General features: G+C 43.6%; 1 protein-coding gene across 1 annotated transcript in view; it reads left to right on the forward strand.

The window, feature by feature from the left end:
- Nucleotides 1-24,651, forward strand: part of LOC138293952 (uncharacterized) — an 84,088-nt gene extending 59,437 nt beyond the window's left edge. Inside the window, exon 6 of the mRNA XM_069233220.1 lies at nt 22,439-24,651. Coding sequence (XP_069089321.1) covers nt 22,439-22,473 — 35 coding nt within the window. The 3' untranslated portion in view covers nt 22,474-24,651. The remainder of the gene's footprint in view (nt 1-22,438) is intronic.
- Nucleotides 24,652-25,440: the final 789 nt, after the last annotated feature.

Here is a 25,440-nt window from a genome sequence, read left to right on the forward strand (position 1 = left end):
GACAATTTTAAAATATCCAAGTACGTCAAGAGTCTTGGAATTGTCATGGATAATAAACTGACTTTGAGGTCTCATATCAATAAAACGGCCAGCATCTATTTTGGGCTCCTGCGGATCCTCAGGAAGATTGTACTGCTCTTACCTCAGCCAGCATGGAACTAGCGGCTCAGAGCACAATTCTAAGTCAAATCGATTATTGCTTCTGGGAGTCTCAGAGTATTTGATAAAGAGGTTATATCGAGTACAAGCAGCAGCTGTCAAGGAGAGAATAATCTTCAAATCCATGGTGGTGGTCTATAAGGCCATAAACAAAATAGGTCCCCAGGCTGTGCAAAATCCATTTAAATGTTACAAACCCCAGTGGGAGGTACGCTCTGCCTCTGCAAATCTTGTCTGCATCCTGAAGTTTAGAGGAGTCCAATTAGCAGGAAAAGCTTTTTAAGTCAAGGCAGCTCATCTCTGGAATTCTCTCCCTGTTTTCCTCGGAGCTAGTGCAAACCTCTCTAGCTTTAGAAAGAACTTGAAGACCTGGCTATTCTCACAATAACTATAACTCTTTCTAATGTCGACTAATGGTGATATTTCCTTTCCTTTTCTGAAATGAGCTAATCTTCTACAGGTTCTTTACTGGAATGGTTCCACAGCACCACGATACCTGTTAGGTGAACGGTTGCGCTTTAACAAATGCTTGTTACTTACTTTTACTTACTTACTGCTGTGGCTGTGGAGGTGAATTTTGGTGGCTTTCGAAGCAGTCTCTTTGAAGCATTTTGTACTAGTTGCAATCGTTAGATAGCACCCTTGGTAACACCCAGATATAGAACGTAGCTGTAATCCAGTCGGGACAGGATCAGCAACTGTATCACTACTCTTTGTGCTGGGAGCGGCAAGCAGATAAGAATCTTTCTCTGCCATCTAAGCATTCCAAAGCTGGACACTGCTACTTTAGTAATTTAGGTATTCATTGACAGACTGTTGTCTATCCATATGCCCAGATACTTGACTGCTGGCATAGGCATGGGGCAACTCCCAAGTATTTTACGCAAGAGATGCGGGCCCCACAACTGGGGTTGTTCATCTATCACCAGACCTTCGGTCTTGTCACTGTTCAATGCTCATCCCTGCTATCACATTTGATGTGCAGGTATTTAAGTCACCTGCATCCTGGTTTTCCTGGGTTTTCACAGACACAACAATCTAGGTGTCATCTGCATATGAGAACAGATTCAGACCACAGCTCTCTACAAGGTCAGCCATAGGGCGTACGTTATCATTAAGCATGGTAGGGCTGAGGGTCAGTCCCTGTGGTACCCCACAGCATAATGGATACATTTGTGAGCAGCGCTGTTTTGGGTGAACTTGAAAGCAGCAGTCCTTCAAAAAGGGTTTGAACCTTAGCAATGTGGTGTCACCCACACCTATGTCTTCTAATCTCTATAGTAAGAGATTATGACTCACTGTGTCAAAGGCGGCACTAAGGTCCAATAAAATCAGAGCAGCGTTACTGCCTCGGTCCAACTGTGCTTTATGATTTTCCCTCACTCATAGTAGGGCTGCCTCGGTGCTATGTCCAGCTCTAAAACCTGTTTGGGACTGGTGGAAAAGAACCTTAGACTCAATAAATATTGTGAGCTGCTTAATTGTATGTTTTTTCAAGATCTTGGTATTATTGGAAGAAGAGAAATAGGTCTGAAGTTTGCCCAGTTGGCAACATCTAGGTTTGGATTTTTCAGCAATGGTATAACCATTGTGTGCTTCTATGCTTTGGGAACATACCCCTCCTTTTGAAAAGGCATTCAGGTGCTGTGTTAAAAGTTTCAACACCTGTGGGTCCAGCTTACCCAAAAATGAAGGAGGCAGAGGGTTTAGCAGAGAGAGTTTATGGTATTTAGCAGCTCTATAAATGTTCTCAGGTCCAGAGGTGCAGATGTTCTCAATACGCAGGGACGCAGGGGAGGTCAAGACTTATGTGGTAATCTTCATTAGTCCTCTTCTATGAATTTCCTGATGAATTCAGAGTTGCAGATTCTCTTAAACCATCCTCAGAGTGGTCTTGGATGGTGGAGGCAGTGGGATGTATCAAGGAATCTACTGTCTTTTCCATTCTTCTCGGGCGAGTTTGCTAAATTAAGGGAGACTTGAATATCAGCCACTTTTTTTAAAGAAAAAGCAGGCCAATTCATCACATTGGAGCTGTGAGAGAGAAAATTGGGGTGCAATCTTGATGGGGTCTGATACACTTTTCACCACTTGAAAGAACGTCTTGGGGTTCTTTTGAGCATTAATGTTCTTGTCTGAGAAAAAAGAAGCTCTAGTATAGCAGTTTTTATGATAGCCCTTTAGCACTTTTTTCTAATGTGTTTTATCACTTTCAGCATATGATTTCTTCCAAATTCTTTGTAAGTGTTCACACTTCTTTCTCTCTTCACATAACGCGTCACTAAACCACGGCATTCGGGGAAGTTTTCTGTGATGTGTGAGTGGGTCAGAGGTAATACAATATCAACAGAGGATCGGAGCCAATCATCAATGATAGTTGAATCTGCTTCAACTGAATGGCTTCTGGATGGATCACTCATCTTTAACTTATGGTTCATAGCTGACATATCCATTTTGGGCCATTTCCTCAGTGTTATGGATGTGTCAGATTTTTGTTTGCTGTGTGTGAATAGGGTATCATAGGAGAATGGTACTGCCAGGTGGTCTGACAACACCAAGCGAATTGGAGGTTCAGTGTGAATAGCTTTAAGATTTGAAAGCAGGGAGTCGAGCAAATGGTCCATCCTATGTATAGGCACACTGTTGATGAACTTCAAATCTAAGGCTTCTAGGTCCTCTATAATTGCTGTAGCTATGTTACACTCCTTGCATTCAGAGTGAGTGAAAATTGAGGTCCCCTACTATCATGAAATTAGCACATTTCAAGATCTATAGCAAAACTATCTATAAGACATGGGTGGACCAATTACCCACTGGTTTAGGAGGGCGATACACAAAGCAAAGGTGTTTGATGGTAATAGGTAGAACAGGAGGCTCTTGCAGTCAGGGATTGCTATGTTCGCCATTTTGCATTGATTTATTGATTTAAAAATGATTGCAATCTATTTCCCCACCCTACCCTGACGATCCACTCTGATCATAATATATGTGGTAGGTAAGGCAGTAATTATGTACGGAACTGAGGCTTCATTAAGCCAAGTTTCAGGTAGAAAAAGAGCGTCCCGGTTATGGTCAATTAAGAAGCCAAAAACTTACCTTTGGTGCTTTACTAGGGAGTGACAGTTCACACTAAAGAATTGGTATTGAGCCGATTCTAGCTTTTGGATAGGAGCTTTTGGTCTAAGACCCAGGATCAACTCTTTTGCTTCACCATGGTACTTTGTGTCATAATTATTAAGTCAAGTGTGCACAGCTGAACTGCTTGGCACTTAGGTCAATAGAAGAGAGACAGGCAGATTGCGAACTGGGTCAAAGTGCAGGTCGGCGTGATGTCGAATACACTAACCTGTCTGGAGGAGGTAGGCCAAAATTCCTGGACCCTGGTCCCGTTCGGGCATGGACAGGCGCATACGGGCTTGCCTTTGGTGTGCCTTCGCCGTGCCTTTGGCTGGGTGCCCGCTGTATGCGTCTGCTGGGCATCTGTGCCACTGCCATGCTTAAATGCACCTGGCCTGGAAGATGGTCCTGATAGACTAGAGTGCTAATCGCTCTGCAAGGGATGGATCTATAAAATGGCCGCCCTGGTGTTGATTAGTACACTCAGCAAAAGAATGAAATCACAATGTGAGGTCAATCTAAAAAGAGTTATTTAAAAAAAGATTTAGCAGTGTTTTGATTTACAGTGCAACAACACAATTGGCATCTGAACAATTATGTGCTCCCCGTTCCCCTAACCAATTCAAATTCACAGTACAGTGTCTATTGAGGCCACACTCAAAGTTTTAAAAATGACTGTAGCAGCATTTTTGCATTGTGTGGAGATTTACTTGGGTTGGGTATGGGTTTTTGGGTGGCATAGATGTTTTAGGGTTTGAAGGGGGTATAGGTTTCATTGTGGCAAGGGTATTTTTAGGGTTTAGAGTGGGAATGAGTTTAGGTGTGGCAAGAGTGTTTTTCGGGTATGGGGTGAGAATAGGCTTTTGGTTTGTAAGGGGTTTTTAGGGCTTAAGGTGGCTATAGGTTTTGAGTGACAAGAGTATTTTTAGGGTGTAGGCTGTATGTGGTTTTTTGGGAGGGAAGAGTACTTTTAGGGTTTAGGGTGAATATTGTTTTTGGGTGGCATGGGTTTTTAAATTTTAGAGTGGGTATGGGTTTTTGGGTGGCAAGGGCATTTTTACGAATGAGGATGGGCATGCATTTTTGGGTGGCAAGGGTATTTTTAGGGTTTATGGTGGGTATGGGTTTAGGGGTGGCAAGAAGTATTTTTAGGGTTTACAGTGGCTGTGGGTTTTGGGTGGTAAGGGGTTTTTAGGGTTTAGGGTCGGTATTGTTTTTTGTTTTGGATGGCAGGAACATTTTTAGGTTTTAGGCTGGGTATGGGTTTTTGGGTGGCAAGGGTATTTTTAGGGTTTATGGTGGGTATGGGTTTAGGGGTGGCAAAGGGTTTTAGGGTTTAGGGTGGGTATGTGTTTTTGGAACGTAAAGGATTTTTAGGGTTTAGGGTGAGTGTGGGTTTTCGGGTGGTTAGGGCATTTTTAGGTTTTAGGGTGGGTATGGGTTGTTTGGGTGGTGAGGGGATTATATATATATATGTATATATATATATATATAAACACACATACTTATATATATATTCACTTGAGAAAGCAAAGGTTATGGGGTCATTATAGTTAGGCTCACATATTAAACATACAAAACCATAAAAATACACCTGTGAAAGTTATGGTTAGCGCCAGTAAATATAACTCGTGCCCTAAGGTAACTATAACTCGCGGCCCAACCATGCACAGTTTTCTCTTCAATAATTTGACTGCTACTTTTTCATTGATATTTTTTCTGATGTTATAAAAGTTATCATGAGTACTGTAATATCTGTGGTAATTAGCAGTACATGGCAAGGGCACGAATTATAGTTCCCTTAGAGAAAGAGTTACAGTTACTTGAGTTAACCATAATTATAACAGGTGAACTTCTATGGTTTTGTACATTTAAAATGTGAGCTTAACTATAACGGTCCTGTAACATTTATTTTTTTATGTGAATTTCTATGTTTTTTTAAATTCTATTTTCTAACTATAATGTTGCTGTAACCTTTGTTTTTTTCAGTGAATTTCTTTGTTTTTTTATCATGAAATAATTTTTATTACTATATGTTAATTGAACCACTGCCGCACATGGCCTTCGGCTGCAGAAATGCAGCTCCCGGTGTGCAAAAGCAATCGTTACATCTCTTTCCCTGCCTGCGATAAAGATGAAACCTCTGCTTCCAGCAGGTGGAAGTATTTTGACAGCTCCCACCTGCTGGAACTGGAGTGTTTGCTTTTGCTTGGTGGGAGCTGTCAAAGCTCCCACCAAGCAGAAGCAAACAGTTATGTCCCAGGGCTGGGCACCCTGGAACATAGCACGATCCGGCCCTGAGGGGTGGTGATCCCCCGGGCCTTTATTGACTCCATGAGGGGGCCCACCTCCTTTACTTTTCAGGACTGGCCGAAGGAGGTTGTGGTCCCCAGGGTCATACGTGGCCCAGGAGGGGGCCGCGCTGCCCCTCTACCATTGTTTTAAAAGTATTCGGCTCTGGGGAGATGGTCGTCCCTGGGTCCAGTGGGCGGGGGTCCATGCGCCCCCCCCATTACTGTTTCTTTTGCCCTGGGAGGTGGTCCTCCCTGGGGCTTATAGAGCCTCAAAAGAGGGGCCAGGTGCACCCCTTCCTTTTTTAAGAAATAAAGCCCTGGCAGGTGATGGTCCCCAGGACTCCAAGAGCCTCAGTAGGGTGGCCCTGTGCGCCCCCTTCTTTTTTTAAACAATTACCCCAGGCCCTGGCCCATGCAGGGGCTACAATTAAAACAAGACTGCACTTGTTTTTTTTTTTGCCACAAATTCTTGAATTTTGCAAAGTTGCTACAATTTTTTTAATGTTTTTTTGCCCTGCTGAGGTCCCTCTTGGGGGGCTGGGGTCACTGTATTACCAAGCTGCCCCTTTTCTCTTTTTCTTTGTTTTGTGGGACTCACCGAGTCTCAAGATGGCTGGCAACACTTTCTGGTTGAAGTGTTGGCAGCCAATCAGAGCTCTGTATTTTCCTGCACAAGTTTGTTACTCTTGGAGAAGTTGTCGCGGAGGAACCGCAGCCATAGATATACAAATATGGATTTCCTTAAATTTATCAACAACTACTGAATGGATTTACACCAAATAACAAAAATCACAATCTGCAGAACAAAATGTAGCTTTCTGCCAAATTTGGTGTAATTCCGTCCAGCTGTTTGGGCTGTAGTTGTGCTCAAAACTCCCATGGGAATGAACTTGGGAAATGCTCTGTTTTTCATACACCCCTTTTTTTCTTTCTTAGCTCCTGCTTGATGGACCACACTGAAACTTTCCATGTGCAACAAGTATTACCGACACACTGTTTTTTGGAAAATTTTGTGATCCATCATACGGTGCCAAAGATATAGGCAAGTCCTATGGAAACATGGTCCTAAGTATAACAGTATAACTACCTACTGGTGACCTCCGTATATAGGACCTAGTTTCTTGTTTTGCTCATAACTTAGGCACCGTTTGGTGACTCTTGACAACATTTTCCAATAAAATATGATGCTCACTGCAGTGTCTGTCTGGAGCGTTTTGGGGTGATCAGTCAAGCTGGGGCTGAAAAAAAGGGGTGTCCCAAAATGCTTTTTCCCCATTCATTTTTCTATAGGGATTTTGAACAGCGATAGCACCTGAACTACTGGACGGAATTACACCAAATTTGGCAGAAAGGTAGTTCTTAGTCCAGTAGCAACCTTTTAGCTATTTGATGTAAATCTGTTCGGTAGTTTTTGAGAAATTAAAAAAAATCCAACTTTGTTTATATAGGGAAATGAAGGCTCAGTGAACCCTCCTGATCTTGTGCAGAGATCTGATTGGCTGACAACACTTCAACAAGGAAGTGTTGGCAGCCATGTTAGGGCTCGGCTTCAGCCGATTCTCAGGAAAAAAGTAAACAAATAAGAAAAGGGGCCAAGGTAGGATCACCCTGACCCTTTAGCTCTGGTGCTGGGGTCCCACAGGGAACCCCCAGGGCAAAAAAGCATATTTAAAAAAAAAAATATGCAGACTCACTGATCCGCAAAAATGAAAAAATAAAAACCAAGCACTTCTTTTTTCATAAACCCCTTGGGTGGGCCAGGTTCAGGGTGCATTGTTATTTTAATGTGGGGGCTGCCCAGGCCCCCCGCTGTCCCAGGGACCGCCACTTCCCCGGGCAACAAAAAATGTCAATGCAGGAGGGCTGCCCTCCCCCCCGCAGCCCCGGGGACTGTCACCTCCCCAGGCTTTTAAATAATATGATGCAGGGTGCAGTGCAGCCCCCCCGCTGCCCCGGGGACCACCCCTTCCCCGGAGCTTTCATAAAATTTAATGCGGGAGGGCCACGCAGCCCCCCCCACTGTCCTTGGGGCCACCACCTCCCTAGGGCTTATAACGAATATGATGCAGGGGCCGTGTGCCCCCTCACTGCCCTGGGGCCCACCACCTCCCCGGGTCTTAAAACAAATATGATGGGGAGACATGGGGCCCCACGCTGCCCCAGGGACCGTCACCTCCCTTAGGCTATAATAAATGAGTGAAAGGGGTCCATTTTGGACACTCACAGCCCTGGGGGACCCCCACCTCCTGGGGGTATGCTCATTGGAGGAGGGTCGCACAGCCCCCCTCGAGAAGCCACTGTTGGCCCTGGGGACCCCCACCCACCAGGACCGGCTCCTGCAATGTCCCCGGGTGCCCACCCCCGGGAAATAGATGTTTAGTTTTGCTTTTGTTTGGTGGGAGCTGACATCTCTCACCAAGCAAAAGCAAACAAAGTCCAGTTTCTGCAAGAGAGAGCTGTTCAACATCTCTCACTTGCAGAAAGCGGAGTTTTCATCTGACCTCCCTGCACGCAAATATGCTATTAAAAGCAACTCCCTACTTGTGGGAGCAATACAGGCTCCCACAGGACGCAGGGAGTCGACTAGGACTGCAGGGCCCTTTAGTGGGATGGAAGAGAGAGAGAGATAGTCATTGCAATGGTCTTTCCATGCAATGACTATAATAATAAGTCACCCGTGGCATAATGGTTAAGTTCACAGAACTTCACACTAAAAGTCCAGGTGTGTCTGTGGTCATTTACCTATTTTACTTTACTTTAAACTTTAAAAGTTTAAGTTTCATACTGAAAGGTAATCACACTCTTGTTCATTGACAAATACATTTTTCTTTTTAATTTGTCCAGAAATATCTCATTCTAAGTATATCATTCACCACAGCCTAAAAAACTCACTACCTCTTTCCCTCTCAGGGTCTTTCTCTCTTGCTCTCAATTTCCCTTTTTCAATCTCATTCTCCCACTCACAGCCCCACTCACACCCTCACGCACCCACTCACAGACCAACTCAGACACTCATGCACCGACTCACACTCTCACACATCCAGTCACAGACCCACTGAAACCCTAAAGCACCCACTCACAGACCCACACAGATAATGATGCACGCACTAAGACCCTGATACACCCACTCTCACACCCGAACAGACACTCACGCACGTACTCACAGACCCACTGACACTCTCACACACCAACTCACAGACCCACTGAAATTCCCACACACCCACTGACAGACCCACACAGACACTGACGCATCCACTAAGACACTGATGCACCCACTCTCATACACAGACAGACACTCTCACAGCCGCTCACCCCCCCCAGATACACCCTCTTGCACCTATTCTCACAGCTAGAGAGACAGGCCACTGCCAACTCCCACCACGCACGGTCAAAGGGCCATGCGCAGCATGGGGTTGAGGGAGTAAGGGGGTCAAGTAACTATAAATCGTGCCCTAAGGTAACTATAACTTGTGCCTTCGCCATGCACTGCTAATTACCTCACAAATTACTGCACTCATGACATCTTTGATAACATCACTGATAATATCAATGTAATATTTTCAGTAAATATTTTTACCTCAGGACACGAGTATGATTTCGTACATTTAAAATGTGAGCCTAACTATAACGTTCCTGTAAACTTTGTTTTTTAAGTGAATTTTAATGTTTTTTAAATAACTTCCCTGTAACCTTTGCTTTTTCCAATGAAAATATATATATATATATTATATATATATATATATATATATATATATAAAAAGAGGAGAAATGTCCTGACAAGCGTGTTGTGGCGCACTTATTTCACCGGTGGTGCTGATTGAAGGCAGGACGTCCGTATTTCAAAAGAAGGGGATTTCTCTTTCACTTTGTCAAGAGAAAAGAACCGCACTCCGTCGTTGTGCAATTAATAATTAAACTTTTATTCCATTCGTGGGATTACAAACAAACAAGACAGGAATCCCCTGACGCATTTCGGTCACACCGGACCTTGTTCACAGGTGTTTCCTGTGTACTCATTTAGCGCTTTAAATAAACTACCTAGACTCAACAGAAAAAATACTACTAAAATTGCACCCAAACATCAAAAAATCAAAAAATGCTCCTTAACATCACAAAATATATACACTTTAGCAAGAAAAAACAAAAACTTCTTTTACTAATGTTCTTCAACCAACAATAATATTGTTACAAAAATCCGAGATGTTTGTCTCCTCAATTTCCCATTTGCTATGTCTTCTGGTAGATGTAGTTTATAACATCTCGTCAAATAAATTAAATTATTTTAACATGCATTATTTTAAATTTTGTTTCTTAAATTGATTGAAAAACAATATTAGAGCAGTTCTAGAGGTGTTTTAACATACTGCATGGAGCCTCATTAATTTTTGATTAATAGAATAAGGATCATATTCATTTCTTGCCTATAATAGCACAATCCCCAAAAATCTATTTTAACAATGGCCCACACTTAATCCTACACCTCTGATGTCAGTCTATTTTAATGTTATTACTGCAATAAACTTCTATTTTTGGCGCCAAAAATATGTATATGTCCATCATAATAATAACTAAGAAAGACAGAGAGAGGAGGTGAGAAATAAAGAACAAGGGGAGGGAGGAAGGGGGAGATGGAGAGGAGGAGAGTATGACGGGTGGGAGAGTGAAGGGAAAATTAAGGGTAAAGCAAAAACCTATAATTCTTCCCTCAGCAATAAAAAAATGGAAAAATGTTTTCTTCTCTTTTCTCTTTACTAACATATAGGCCAAAACAAACCCCCCAAGGAGAAGCATCTTAAAAATGATGAAATTCAGTTAGATAAATGGCAAGCTTTTTAACCCTTATAGGTGTACAAATAACTCTTCATCCTGGTTTAAACCTAACGGAGTGAGAGATCGGATATCCAGTATATATCTGGATTCCAGCTGGCGTAATTTCTTTTCTCTATCACCACCGCAATCCAGTTTTGGTACCTGATCAATTGCATAAAATTTCATGAGTTCCCACTTGCTATCATGTTTTTGTTCCATGTGTCTCGCCGTTGCATAGCTCCTATCTGTATTGATAGTTGCTTGAATGTGTTCTAAAATTTGCTTTTTAGTTTCACATATAGTACTGCCAATATATTTCAGCCCACAAGGGCACTCAATCACATATACTGTGAAACGACTTTTACAATTCAAATGTTTGCGTATCACTCTTTCCATGCCAGTATTTGTAGAGTACTCTTTCTTGTTCACACCAATTTTACATGCCTTACAGCTACTGCATTTCCAAAAACCAGGTTTCTGTAACCAGTTTGTTTTTCTTATTTGGAAATGACTGTGTGTTAATTTTTCCCTTATATTTGCTGTTCTTCTAAAAGTCATTTGTGGGTATTGTCCCATAATTTCTCCCACTGTTGGGTCCATAAGTAAAATTGCCCAGTGACTCTCCAAAATTTTTCGAACTTGTGTAGCACTCTGAGAGTATGTAGTTATAAACCTCAACTGCTGTTGTTTGGAATGTTTAGTAACTTGGTTACCACCATGCATTAGTTGTTCTCTTGATGATTGTTTCAAACGTTTCTTCGCTACAGCTAAACATTTGTTCGGGTATTGTCTTGCCAGGAATCTCTCCTCCGATAATTTTAAGTGCTCCTCACACTCTTTCGGTTCTGAGCAGATTTTCCTAATTCGTAAGAATTCACCATAAGGGATATTCCACTTTGTTCGTGGTGGGTGAAAACTATTAGCATGTAGTATAGAATTTGTGGCTGTTATTTTTCTATGTAATGAGGTTTGAATTGTCCCCTCTTTGACATAAATTTCTGTATCAAGGAAAGTCACACGTTTTGCACTGATGTCATAGGTGAAATTAAATTTTGCTACATTAGAATTCAAAACCTTAAAATATTCATCAAATTCTAGCTCAGTGCCATCCCAGATCAGAAAAAGGTCATCAATGAACCTCAGCCAGATCACTACTTTTTGTTGATAAGTCTCATTCTCTTCTGCCCAAGCTATTCGCTGTTCAAACCAACCCATTGTCAAATTAGCAAAGTTTGGGGAGAAAGAAAAACCCATTGCAGTGCCCTTTATTTGCAGGTATAGTTGTTGATTAAACAGGAAATAATTATTCGTTAAACAAATGTTGATCATTTCCAACAGCATCTCATTATGTTGATAAAAACGTATATTCCTTTGGTCAAGGAAAAATTTGCATGCCTGGATCCCTACATGATGTTCAATATTTGTGTAGAGTGAGACCACATCCTTCGTTACTAATTTGTAGGTATCCTGCCAGGGTATGCCTTCCAGTTGCAACAATAAGTCTCCTGTATCACGCAAATAGGAGTTCAAATTTCTTGCTAAAGGTGCTAAGAAGAAATCAATATATTCTGACATAGGTTCTAATAAGGATGCTTTGGCTGATATAATTGGTCTGCCTGGTGGATGTTGCAAGTTTTTATGAATTTTAGGGAGAAAGTATATTGTTGGAATTACAGGATGTTCCACTTGTAAGTATTTGGCCTCTACTTGATCAATGAGACCTAGATTTTCCCACCTTACAATACACAGATATATCTCCTCCTTCAATTTTAATAGTGGGTTCCCAATAGCATGTGCATAACATGTTTTGTCTAACAATTGCCGCATGGCTTCTTTCACATAATCCTGTTTATTTTGTATTACGATGTTTCCACCTTTATCAGCGGGTTTGATTTCCACCGTTGTATCTATTTGAAGTCTGTGCAGCGCCTGTTTCTCTGGTATCGTTAGATTCTCCACTTTTTTATTCCAGTTCGTTTTATAAAGATCATGAATGACCATCTCCGCGAATAGGTCTATTTTGTTCCCTGCTGGTAAAACTGGGTAAAACTTGGAAGGTGGTCTTTTATCTGTCAGGCCAGCCCCAAGAGGTTTCACTATATCACTTGCTTCCACTGGTTTGTCTCCTAGGTCTAAGTTCACCAAAGTCATCAGAGTATCTTTATCTCCCACAGTTAAATCATGCTCATATGGTAGTGGGTCAGTTTTCTCTTTCATTTTTGCTTCTGCAAATGTTTTAGCAAGTTTAATTTTACGTATGTACTTGTAAAAATCTATTCGTGTTTGTACTAAATCCAGATCAGTAGATGGGCAGAATTGTAACCCCTTTTTTAGGACTGATTCCTCCGATTGGGACATTTCTCTGGTAGAAAGATTAATGATGTTTAACTCTTGAAAATTGCCGCTGTTTGTGCCCTGGTTTTTCTTTGCCTTCCCTCTTTGTCCGCTTCGTGTGGGTTTATTCCTTTTGCGCCCCGTCCTCTTCCTCTCCCTCTTGTTTTCACTTGCTGATCTTTGGATTGTTGTTGGAGGGACGGAGTGCGGTTCTTTTCTCTTGACAAAGTGAAAGAGAAATCCCCTTCTTTTGAAATATATATATATATATATATATATATATATATATATATATATATATATATATATATATATATATATATATATAAAAAAGAATAGAGAACTCTGGGTAGTTCCCAAGTTTAGGTGGAGAGCAGCTCTATTAAGGAGCACCCTGCAACACCAGTGACACTCTAGATTTGCTCACCTCAAATGTCTGCTTATCTAGCAAAGTTTTTGAGCATTAGATCAGCACAGTGCTATCCATGCCGAGCTAGATAGTGACAAACTTTTTTGCCATTTGTACAGCAAAGTCTTTAAGCATAGGTTTAACACAGTGTCAACCTTGCCGAGCTGTAAGATAACAAAAGCCATTTACCACTCCAGGCACAGTATTACAGCTTTGGACTGGTAAAATACCGTCCAAGCCAACCTGGAATGAGTAAAGGTAACCCCTGACATGTGTTTCGCTCTCATTAGAGCTCATCAGAGAGGTTTAGCTTTGTCCAGACACAAAGAAGCACCCAGTATAAGTCAAAACAAATCCCTTTCAGGGTTAGAGTGCCGCATAAATTTTGCAAAAAGGAATAGAGAACTCTGGGTAGTTCCCAAGTTTAGGTGGAGAGCAGCTCTAGTAAGGAGCACCCTGCGACACCAGCAACACTCTAGATTTGCACACCTCAAATTTCTGTTTATCTAGCAAAGTTTTTAAGCATTGGATCAGCACAAAAAGACTTGGGACTTCAGTAAGCCTTTAACATGTTATGACCTCAAAAACTACACCAGTATCACTCATGGAGTTGTGATGGAACAACTCAGACAGATAAGTATTTCCTTACGCTCTTGCATGAATGCTCACATTTGTAATCAACAACGCTCACTAATGTGAAGAAACGATGTTAAAGAATAAATAAGGGAACTCATTAATCAAATCAGGTCAAAATAATTAACACGTCACAATAACTGACTTGAACACCCTCATTGTAATTTTGTGATTTCTGGGTCTCTGTAGTTGCACTGCAACAAAGGCAGTGTAAGGTGGTCACAACTGTGTGAGGGACTGGAAAGTGCCAAACCACTTCAGCAGCTGCCTTCTTGATGAGAGATAGGTGGCCTTTATAGAAACATGCAACAAACAGCTCCAGAAATTCGAATATAGACCAATGCCAAGGAGAACACTTCAACCAAATGTTCTGCTACTCCACAAATAAGTTGGACAACACAATTCTTCACCATGCTTTATCACTTGACTCTAGAGACTAACAGGGTTAATTAAAGTTCTATTGGGTGGCTCGCAGTCTGTCTGGGAGACAGAGGTCATACCTTCTACCACTGCGGTGGGTTACCACCTGCCATATTTAGAGATCTCTGCCTGTATGAAAGAGAGTGCTATGCCTTCAGAGGATCTGCCTTTAGGCACTAAGGGCCTGATTATAACCCTGAAAGTCTTCAGACCGCCAAGGTCGCAGTGGCAGTCTGACCACTGCCAAAGCGGTGGTCCGACCACTTTGGCAGTGGCCTGACCGCCACATTATGGACGTGATGGTCGTACCATGGTAGGACCCCCAGCACCGCCAGTTCTCCTTCACAGGAGGGACTGGTGGTCCTAATCCACAAGGGCAGCGCTGCAAGCAGCGCAGCCTTGGGGATTACGACCTCCCTCTCCACTAGTTTTTACATGGCGGTAGCACTGCCATGTAATGGCTGGCAGACATGAGGTGAGGGGTGCCCCAGGTGGGCCCCTGCATTGCCCATGCACTTGGCATGGGTAGTGCAGGGGGCCCCCCTGGCCAGCCCCGTCGCGATGATTACTGTCTGCTTTGCAGACAGTGAACATCGTGACAGGTGCTGGTGCACCCTACGCACTACGTCAGTCAATGTTGTAGGCCGTTCTCCGCTAGGCCAGCGGGCGAAAACACAGGTTACACCCCTGCCCCATCGGGTAACTCTTAATAGGACCCGCGGGAAGGTGGCAGCACTGGCGGCAGCCTGACCATGGGACTTCGGTGGATGGTGAAAACTGTCCGCCGGTCATAATTAGGCCCTCAATGTTTGCTAAGCAGCTGCCATATTTGATGCAACTGCTCTGCAAACTTTTTTGGTTTTCAAACACAAACTCCGAAAGAGGAAGTACCAAAAAATGAACGACCCTTTACACCTTAAGAGTTTTCTCCCAAGGTTTCAGGGTCATTTTCTTTCTTTTCAGAACCACAAAGCCTTTCATGGCAGTCACGAACAGGAAAAAAAAACTATGTCAGGTGGTCCACCATAAGTAGGACTAATGGTCTGAGGTACCTACATCCCTTGTTTGGCAGGCTGTCAGAGTGAGGTTTACAGCAGCAGAACCAGAAGAACTATGACTGTTCGTCCAACTCTTATTATAGCTGGATGCCCTTCTAAATGCAACATGAGAAACATCCGTTTCATAGTAGCTTTTTATTTATTTTTTAAGAGATACTTAACCAGTTTAGTCAATCAGTATTGTAGTTTAACATCCTTGCTAGTTAATGTTAGACCCACAAAATATATATTTGTTTTCTAGGTACTTATTCAATATGATTCCACTAACGTTTCATGCTATACTGTATATTTTCAGAGGTTATCCTGCTGTACTGAATTAATTAGATTTATATCTGAGTCCCAATTTTCCAGGAGCACATCTTGTGCTTGGCCCATTTTCAAAATTGAGCAACTTGGTGATTTTTTATGTACATTCTGAAACTGCTTTGAGCTCGAGTTCAGCTTTGAAGTCAGTTCCAATATCACTGCTCTCCTCCTCCCAACTAAGTCTCTGTAGGATGTTAATGGGAGAACATTCCTCGCAGAGTAGTAGAAACTTTGATCAATGTAGGTAGATTAGAGACATTCCAACAGGAACTGAATCTCAAATTCTACAGCAGAGATTTCACTTAGTCAGTGATATTGTGAACATGATCAAGTCCATCATTAAACCCAAGAAGAGAAGCCATGACTCAAAAACTGGAATCAATGTGTATTATGTGCCACAGCGTCACTGGACCTTTACAGAGAGGTAAAAGTGTCATGCTGGCACTTGGCAGCATAATGCCTTCATATGAGTCTGTCTGGTAACTATATGGTCAAACCTGATGATGCACGAAGGGTCACTTTCTCACACAATCTGCCGGGCACAGGATCACGAAAGAGGAACCTTCGTATTACTGCTTTTGTATTACGATGAAGAAGCCCACAGGTACCTGTTCACTTACTTTAAACACGATGGCTATTGTAGCCTCTCGGTTCACCTGGAGTGTGAGGCCAGCATGCACTTCAATGCATAAACAAAGATTGTCACACAATGCTGCCATGCTTCAAATCAAAATATGCTGAGATGCATGCATAGACACAAATGAAATGACTTTGTTCTACAAGTTACAAGGAAAGACAGGAATGACTATCCTATCCAAAGACATTGGTAACAAAAATGTACAATAAACTGGCATTGATACTCATCAAGACTGAAGGCAGATAACTTGTTCAACCACCAGGAAGCATTCTAATTACAATGGAACAAATATACAGACAACATGAATAGGAAAGCAACAGTCACTATAATATCTGCTAAAACGTTCCATATTATTTGAAGGAAGAGGGTACGGAGTCTTCGATGGTGCACTAAGTTACCACCACCACTTCATGGCCCTTAAGCACAACAGCTCCTGGGTAGTCAGTACTGAAGCTTAACCAACTCATATAGGTCTGCCAAAGTATTAATTTGCTGGTGAAATTGACTTCTTTCTTGTGACCTATGAGTGTGCCTGCTGTGACTATTTTATTTCCCTCACCTGCAAAACTTTAGACTACAACTCACAGTGCTGCCTACTTTCCTGTCGACTGCCTCATAGAATCCTTCCTACAAAGGATGGCTATTGGCAGATTCAGCATCTTACACAAATTTGTCTGGCAATGCCCACCATCAGTTTCAAAGCTAATCTGACTTCAATCCTTTGCATGTGCATCCATCATTGCATAGTTCCTCAGTTTCAGGGGGAGCCGAAATACCGGATTTTGGATAGCTGATGCCACCTGGTGTTCTTCCATATCCCCTGCTATATGTCCTGCTCTGATCTCTATGGCGAATGAAGACACACCGTGCTGTTGTATCACTTTGTTTGTAAATGCCTGTAGTTTGCACACTCACAGCCAAGAATGGAAAAATGGAACCTTTATAGCCATTGGTGAAGATCTACTCTGTCTCTAATGTCAGTAAAGTGTAGTGGAAAATGAAGAAGTATCATGAAATAGGGCCATGAGCACGGGGGCAGGACAAGCATCCTTGGCTTCCACTAGCATCTACTTACATGGTGACAGTGTAATGACACATAGAGGACACCAAAAGTACCAGTTCACCAAACAGTTAACTGAGGTTAGTCTACCACCTTAGTTGTCACCTGGCAATAGCAAGAAGCCCCTACAAGGTTCAACTCTTGCATTAGACTTTATAAGACGCAAGGAACAGCAAAATACATTTCATATTCTATGCGCTCAACATATTTTATTGTGCCCAACCCTAGCAAACTTGAGATAGGGAGATGGCCTAGCCACTATAAATACCCAGTCACTTACATGTTGCTCTTCATGTATGGGGTCAATGAGAGAAGTGGGAAACTTTTAAACTGTTTTCTACCTATTCATGTACATTCCAGCTACTCTACTGATGAGAGGCTGACTACGGCAGAGTCCCTTACTCCAGCCGAGTCATCATATATACTATACACCTGGGTAAAATGAGCTGCTGTTACCTCTCACCTTAGATCTTTCCTTGGCATGCTCACATTAACAGAATTTCATAGGGATCTGCTTGGACTTATGTAATCCCTTTTCAGGTTGCCCAACATCACTTCTAGTCGCCTTGCAAAGCGGCCTAGTTCAATAAGGACGCAGCAGAACCAAAGAATGATTTAAGGTCCCTGGCTTTTGGGCCATGAGGTGTGAAAGTCTCCTGCGCTTTCATCCACCTACCTTACTCCACTCTAGCTGTTCTGAGAGCAAACGGCAGAGGAAGATGCAGACTGTGTCATACCACATTTTGCATCCATGGAGAAAGTTAGGGACAGTGGAATGCACAAGTGCCTCACATGGGAAATCTTTAAAAACTACACAGGAATTTCAGGTACAGAGCACTGGCTTGATTTTCTTCAGGGCACTCGAGTAAAGACTTGGGTGTTTGGGTGCAGGACACACCATATGCTAACTCTACCAGGAACTAGGGCAAGTGTACTGGACACAGCTTATTGCTGTGGGGCCATGCCAGCATTAAGGCCCTCATTATGAACCTGGCGGTAAACACCGTCAACCGCCGTGGAAACAGTGAACAGAAGACTGCCATTGGCGGTGAACAGAAACCTGCCATATAATGATGCTCAAATCTGAATCTGACATAAATCCCCCTGCCACCAGTCACTGCCAGAACCTTGTCGGCGGAAATGCTGGACCTCCCACCCCACCACCGCTGAGCACACAAACACCCCACTCTTCAAATAATGAAGCACAAACCACCGCGGCAGTCAGTGGAAGCCGAACGACCGTTGGCGGTGCAGACCGCAACAGGCGGCAAGTGGACCCAACAGCAAGACATGCATACACTGGATAAGTTTGAAATCAACACACCTGACACACATCCACAACACTATAAAACAATCACAGACACACCCCATAATTCTTTGCAACGAAAGTAGGGCAACTAATACAGAGAACACCAAAAGGAGACACCAAATGCCACAATCCACGATACTTACACCCAACCACACGAGCACCCTCACATAGATCCACACAAGACATCATTCACAACACTCACCATGGCACCCCCAAAACACCCATGCTTCACAGAATGGGAGCTAAGGACCATGGTGGGCGAGATCCTGAAGGTCAAACCAAAACTATTCGGGGCACAGGTCCAGCACACACCCATCTCGCCAGGAAGATGGAGCTATGGCAGACAATATTCAACAGGGTCAATGCAATGGGACACCATCCACGCACCAGGGATGACATCTGCAAGAGATGGAACGACCTGCGTGAGAAGGTCAGGGCCCTGGCATCAAGGCACCACATTGCAGTCCAGAAGACTGGGGGAGGACCTCCACCAACACCACTCGACTACACTGACTGGGAGGAAAAGGTACCTGCCATCCTGCACCCTGAGGGACTCACTGGACTCACTTGAGGAATGGATTCGGGTAAGTAATCTACAATTACCCCATATCGATCACACCTGGAATGCATGCACCACACCACCACACTCCTCCAACTACCACCAGGACCATAACCCCACCCAGGCCACAGGCAATTAATCCAGTCGCCCTTGCATGCCCACAAACCCACTAACAGGCCCACATCCCTCCCCCTTTGCACAGCCACCCACCCCTGCAAGGAAACACAATGGCCTACAGCACCCACAATGCACATCCACATCCTAAGCAAAAAAGCACTGCTAACCTCACCAAAGCATCCTGCATGTCACCAAAGTGTGTAACCTACACAAAACCGCCCAGGCCTATGCACCCCATCCGACCATGCTAATGTAACAGACATGTCCATTCCTCCCAACAGGCACCACCACCCATGCCACCCTGATGGACAGGACAAGGAGTGGAAGTGCCCCACAGGAAGACAGAGGCACCTCCCAGGACACCGGTGATGGAACCCTGAACACTGACGATCACCACCCTGGCCCCTCACACAGTCCTTGACTGTCACCATCCAGCAGCCCCACCCAGGAACCACTGACACCCCTACCACCCAGCCAACAACTTCAGCCCAGGGCAACCATCCCCACACCTGTGTATCCAGGCCACAGACTGGTGGAACACAAGTACAGAGGCCACAGTCACCTCCTACCAACAGGCAGGAAGACAATGGCCCCAGTACAAGTGGTACTGCCAGACCTGTGCAGGGGACACAGGCACAGGGGGCTAGGCCCGGTGGGAGGACATCAGTGGTCCAGGGGGCCACAGGATGGATGCTGCAGCCCATGATGTGATCTCTGAGGTCCTGGGAGCATATCACCATACCCAGGACAGATTGGCCCAGATAGTATCCACCCTGGAGCAGAGTCAGAGGATGCAGCAAGCACACCACCATGAGGCCATGGAGCAGTGGAAACTGCACAATGCCCGCAATTGCAGGTGCGCTGCTGCAGCATGTCCCAACACAGCCTGCAGCCCACACAGACCAGGAAGCCCCTACCACACCCCAGGATACAGACCGGACAACAACAACATCAGCAGCAACTTCACATGAACCACCCTCTCAGGACACACAGGGGACATCCATCTCAACCTGTACCGGCCAACACCAGGCACCCAAAGGGACCCTCAGGCCCAGATATGGCACAGGAACACCTGCCAAGAACAAGGCCCCCTCTAAGAAAACTGTCCTCCAAGTGTCCCACTGAATCAACCACCAAACAGTGCTAAAAATACTACAAACTCATGTAAGCATGGATGGACCTACCACTACTGCCAACAATGCTGCAACCATGTTGCCATATTGGACAACCACCAGTATCCCACTCCCATCACTGAAATCTGCACGATTTAATCCCTGCACCAAATAAAACACCTTTTCACCTGTAACAATGTTCCCTGTCATTAAGTTTGAACAAAGTGAAGTATGGATGGTTGATAACTCCTTTATTGGTACTCTGGAGCCGTGGTCTCTCGTTTCATTGTTTGTGGGTGTGGGGCACATGTGTGTACTTTGGGCAGGTTGGATTTGCCTTGTGTCGGGTAAGTACGTCTTGCTGTGGGGTGTATGGCTTGTGCTGCTGTGAAGGGTTGTGGGAGCGTTGCAGGGTGGGTGGAGTGGGTGGGTATGTAACTGTGTCCTTTCTTGCCTTGTTTCGTAGGTTGCGGTACTTACCGATGTTGTTTTCATCGGTGGTCTCGGTCATGGAGGTATATGGCAAGGAGCAGTGCTGGCATGATCTGCAGCTCTACTCTATCCATGTCTACTCCTGCGGGTTGTGTGAGCCTCCAGTGAGTGTTTCCTTATTTTTGGTTAGTTTCGGCCTGGCTTTGCGTGGCAGTGGTTCCCGCCCCGGAACTGATGGCGGTCTAATGCTTCATTATTTGATGGGCAGGTAGGGCCTTTCCTTCGGCCTGTGTGCAGGCTCTGCCATCGTGGTCAGCACTCCTCTGCTGGCGGTGAGTGGTTTTTAGGGTGCCTGTGTTTCAGTTGGTTCATTATTTGGAGGTATGGACCGCACGTCTGTTGGCGGTTGTTACTGCCACCACTGGAGGTGCGGCGCTTACTGCCGTGTTCATAATGAGGGGCCTTAGGGCCTGATTACAACTTTGGCGTAGGGGGTTAATCCGTCCCAAATGTGACAGATATCCCGCCCACTGTATTACAAGTTACATAGGATATAATGGACTCGTAATATGGCGGGTGGGATATCCATCACATTTGGGAAGGATTAACCCCCTCCACCAAAGTTGTAATCAGGCCCTTAGTGTCCACCAGACACAGCAGCAGGCAGTGCTCAGAAGCCTTTGAGGTCAAATTCAACGCACTTCTTAAAGCACGTTCTTACAATAAAACCTAAACGATCACTAAAAACAGGTATTTTGGTTGTCTAATTAACAAATATTATTTAAAAGAAACCACTAAACTTGCCATAAAAAAACACTTCAGTTGAAAGGACATTATGAGTGGGATCCAAAATCTTATGGCAACTGTAATTCTGAAGTACAGTAAACTACAAACCATAACACTCGTCCCATGCGCTGCGGATGAAACATAAATAAAATGATAAATTACGTCATCAGTGACCTTACCGGTGGCACCAGATATGACTTATAGTATCTGAGGCTCAGTGAATAGTAGCCCTACACTCTTGGAGACACCCGACTTCATATAGAAGACCCAGCAAGACTTAACCCCTTTGATGAATCTTGACATTTTCCAAAAAAGTATACATTCCCTCTTATCTTTAAGGTTTGTGGCAGTTGGTCAAGGCGTGAAATGATGTAGAAGACTCCCATTTGAATTTTTGTCAAACCCTACAGTGATAACCACCAGTTAGAAATATACCACTCTTGACATGAAATTAGTACTTTATTCAATATAAAATCCTTTTGGGGGTGGTTGTGAAGAGCGTAGCTTGGCTGTGCCACTATGCCTCTGGGAAAAAGAACGTGAAGGGGTTATTTTTTTTGTTGGTCACAAGATGGTGGCCACATTTTGTCTAACATTTAGTACAATTAATGTATTTCTGCATTGCAAAGAATGTGTGTGGAGTGCACCTTTCTTTATTCATGGCATAGAATCAACATTTTATTATCTTTCCAAGACTAACGTTTTTAATAGTATTATTTTGCACACCTGTCGTGTATGTTCTTCTATGTAGTGTTTCAAATTTATGTAATTTGAAAATATACTCATGTTTTATTAACTTGGCTGGAGTGAAGTCCTACACATATAATTTTCGTTTTCCATACGACTTTCATTGTGGAGTTGTTTTTTCTTGAATGTTTTTTTTTTAGATGCAGGCGTTAGGAGTGGAGATGGAGTCAATTAGAAGCTCATTGTGCGTAAAATATAAGAAAGCCTGGGACGAACTATGCAAGAAGGAAGAGAGGAGTGTTCTGGAAGCTTGGCAGTCGTAACTCTTGAATTTGCTGAGACGGAACAGTATCAAGATGGGATGCGTCAGGGGTTGGAAATTGTAACTTGCAACTCATTTTAATTAGGATTTCTTTTGAGGAGCTTTGACCTTGATGCCGTCGTCCTGGAAAATTGTGATTTAAGGAGGGTTTAGTGAGTGAAGATTCAGACCCTTTTCTATCTTTAGAGCTGAACTGACCCTTCTGAGGTATAGACCTCACACTTTGTGAGGCTTCATGCCATCACACTTCTCAACAGAATATTCTACTGAATATCTGTTTGCAGACCTTTCTCGAAAACTTTTAGTATTAGGATGGTTAGAGTTCAGTTTAAATGGTTAGGCAGGAGAGTTTGGTTTTCATATGGAATCATATGCTTTTCTTGATCTTTTGTATCATTGCAATAGAAGTTTTAGTCTTGTATATGCTAACTAGGTTTAACATTGTGTAACACTTTAATTCTCATTTAGTGATATTATGGGGGTCATTATGACCCCAGGGTTGAGTGTTAATGTGGTGGTACATACTGCCACATTATGAGAATGGTGGGTCAATCACACCGCCATGGCGGTATCAGCTGCCGGGCCGAAGATGTCACTCTCCAGCCCGGCGGCTGGCATAGTACCGCCGCTGGCATTTTGAGCCTGCCTACCACCATGCTTTTCAAAACCATGGCGGTAGGCCCTACCGGTGATAGGGAATTCCTTCCCTGTCACCGGTAGGGGGCTCCCTCACCCCCCTCAACGTCCACCTGAAGCCCCCACACCTCCTCCATCAAAACCACCCCCTCCGATCCTCTTACTCCCTCCCACCCCCCATACAAGCAGACACGGACCATGCATACACCCAATCACTCACACTGGCATACACACATTCATACACGCATACTTCCAGACATGCTCGCACACATTCTTACACACAGTCACACTGACATGCAGACACGCACTCACTTCACAATTTTTGCACGCATTCACTCACATGCATACACCCACGCAAACAACACTACACACATAGACTCATTAATGCACACACTCACACATTCAGGCACACAACCAGACACACACATGCACACACAACACCCCCCCACCTCTCTCCCCTGTCGGAAGCCCAACTTACCTTGTTCTAAGAGGTCTTCCGACAGGGAACAGGAAGGGGCACTGTACCAATAGCAGCGCACGCCAGCTTAACACCACCAGGACAAATCACAAGTCATGATATGGCTGGCGGCATTCAACTGGCGTGGCGGTGCTGATGGTAGCAGCGACAGCTTACCATGGTCCGCCAGTATGATCACTGCCAGATTTCTGCCCTTCTTGTGGCAGAAATTTGGCAGTGATCATAATGTGGTGGACGGATGGTAGCCGTGGTGATAGTATTTTGGCGGCTGTCACCGTGGCGGTAGGCAGTTTATACCGCCAACGACATAATGAGGGCCTATATGTTTATATTGTGGTTTTGAGACTCATTTATGTAACGTTGACTTTGAGTCTATAATAAACCCACTTAACCCTGTAAATTGACTCCAAATATTATTGGACATATGGGTTATAAAAAAAACTGTTTGATAAAATTGAAATTTGTTACTCTTCACCCCTTGGGACTGAGAAGAAAAGATTCATCGGACCCCAGAATTAGTGAAAGGGTCCCAGGCACTATCAGTTGTATACTTGTCTTCTATTTTTTTGATTTCTAAAATATTCCTTAAAAACTCTTAAGGGTATAATGTTTGATGGGCATAGGACCCAATTCACTAACCAAAATTAGATTCTAAACTTAAATGTGGTCTAAGGCATTTTACTGATGTCAGCTATTTTATGGTATGTGAAGAGGCTCTCTTGATTCTTGAACCTTACTGTTTAAAAATGTTTCTGGTGCTTTGTGGGGTAAGGTGAACACACGTTATAAAGAGAGTATCTCAACCCTCAGTGTATTATGAAAATCCCTTGTGAGAAGGGAGGTTGTGGTACAATTAACAAATAGACAACACATATAGATTTTATCATTAACATGTCATTAAAATTCAATCACTGGTTTTCTTTCCTCCTTCCTATATCTCAACAAGCATCCTGAAATAAATGTGTCAATATCTCACAGTGCAGGCTCGGTCCACTTGGTTAAAGTTCTTGGATCTTTCTTATCTTTCTTTCCAGGTTCGGATCACAAAGAGATGTTTTAAGGAATGGGCAAAGTGGGCAATTGCCCAGGAACCCTCACAATCCAAAGGGCCATCTGGGAATGTGTTCTATCTTTTTCGATTTTTTTAGTACAACCTCTCTCTCCTACCTCTACTTTTGACGATGTCTTTCGCTTTAAGGATTTGAGGGCCCCTATATAAATATATATGTAGATATAGATTTAGAGACATCAATATACAGATCTGCCTAGATACTTGTGTATTAATCACACACACACATATATATATGCACATTAATAAACTTGTCTGTAAATAAATCTAATTTTCAGAAACTTGTTTCACATGCTTCTTTTATTCTTGAAAGAATATTTTCACAGCCATACCACTAACATGTGTTTCGAGACTCAGGGCCTGATTTAGATCTTGGCCGTAATGATCCCTCCATTGATTTTTCAATGGAAAACCATCCCCCACCTTGGTGGTCTGCCTGCCCAATTTAGATGTTGGTGGGACCACAGGCGAAAAAGCGCCCGAGTTTTATTGACTCCACCAAGAATCTCCAGCCGTCTCGACGGCAGCACTGGGAATAGGGGCCGATGGCATGACTCCAGCCACCTTTACTGCTGGGCAGATTTGTATGTGCCTTACCCGAACTCCACACCTGAGTTGGTGGATTGGAGTGGAAATGGGATACAAACCTATCTTTTTTTTCACCATTCCACTTCAGGTTTCGACTGGACATGACCTT

The sequence above is a fragment of the Pleurodeles waltl genome, chromosome 4_2 (genome assembly GCF_031143425.1).
Source record: "Pleurodeles waltl isolate 20211129_DDA chromosome 4_2, aPleWal1.hap1.20221129, whole genome shotgun sequence".
NCBI classification, from domain to species: Eukaryota; Metazoa; Chordata; class Amphibia; order Caudata; family Salamandridae; genus Pleurodeles; species Pleurodeles waltl.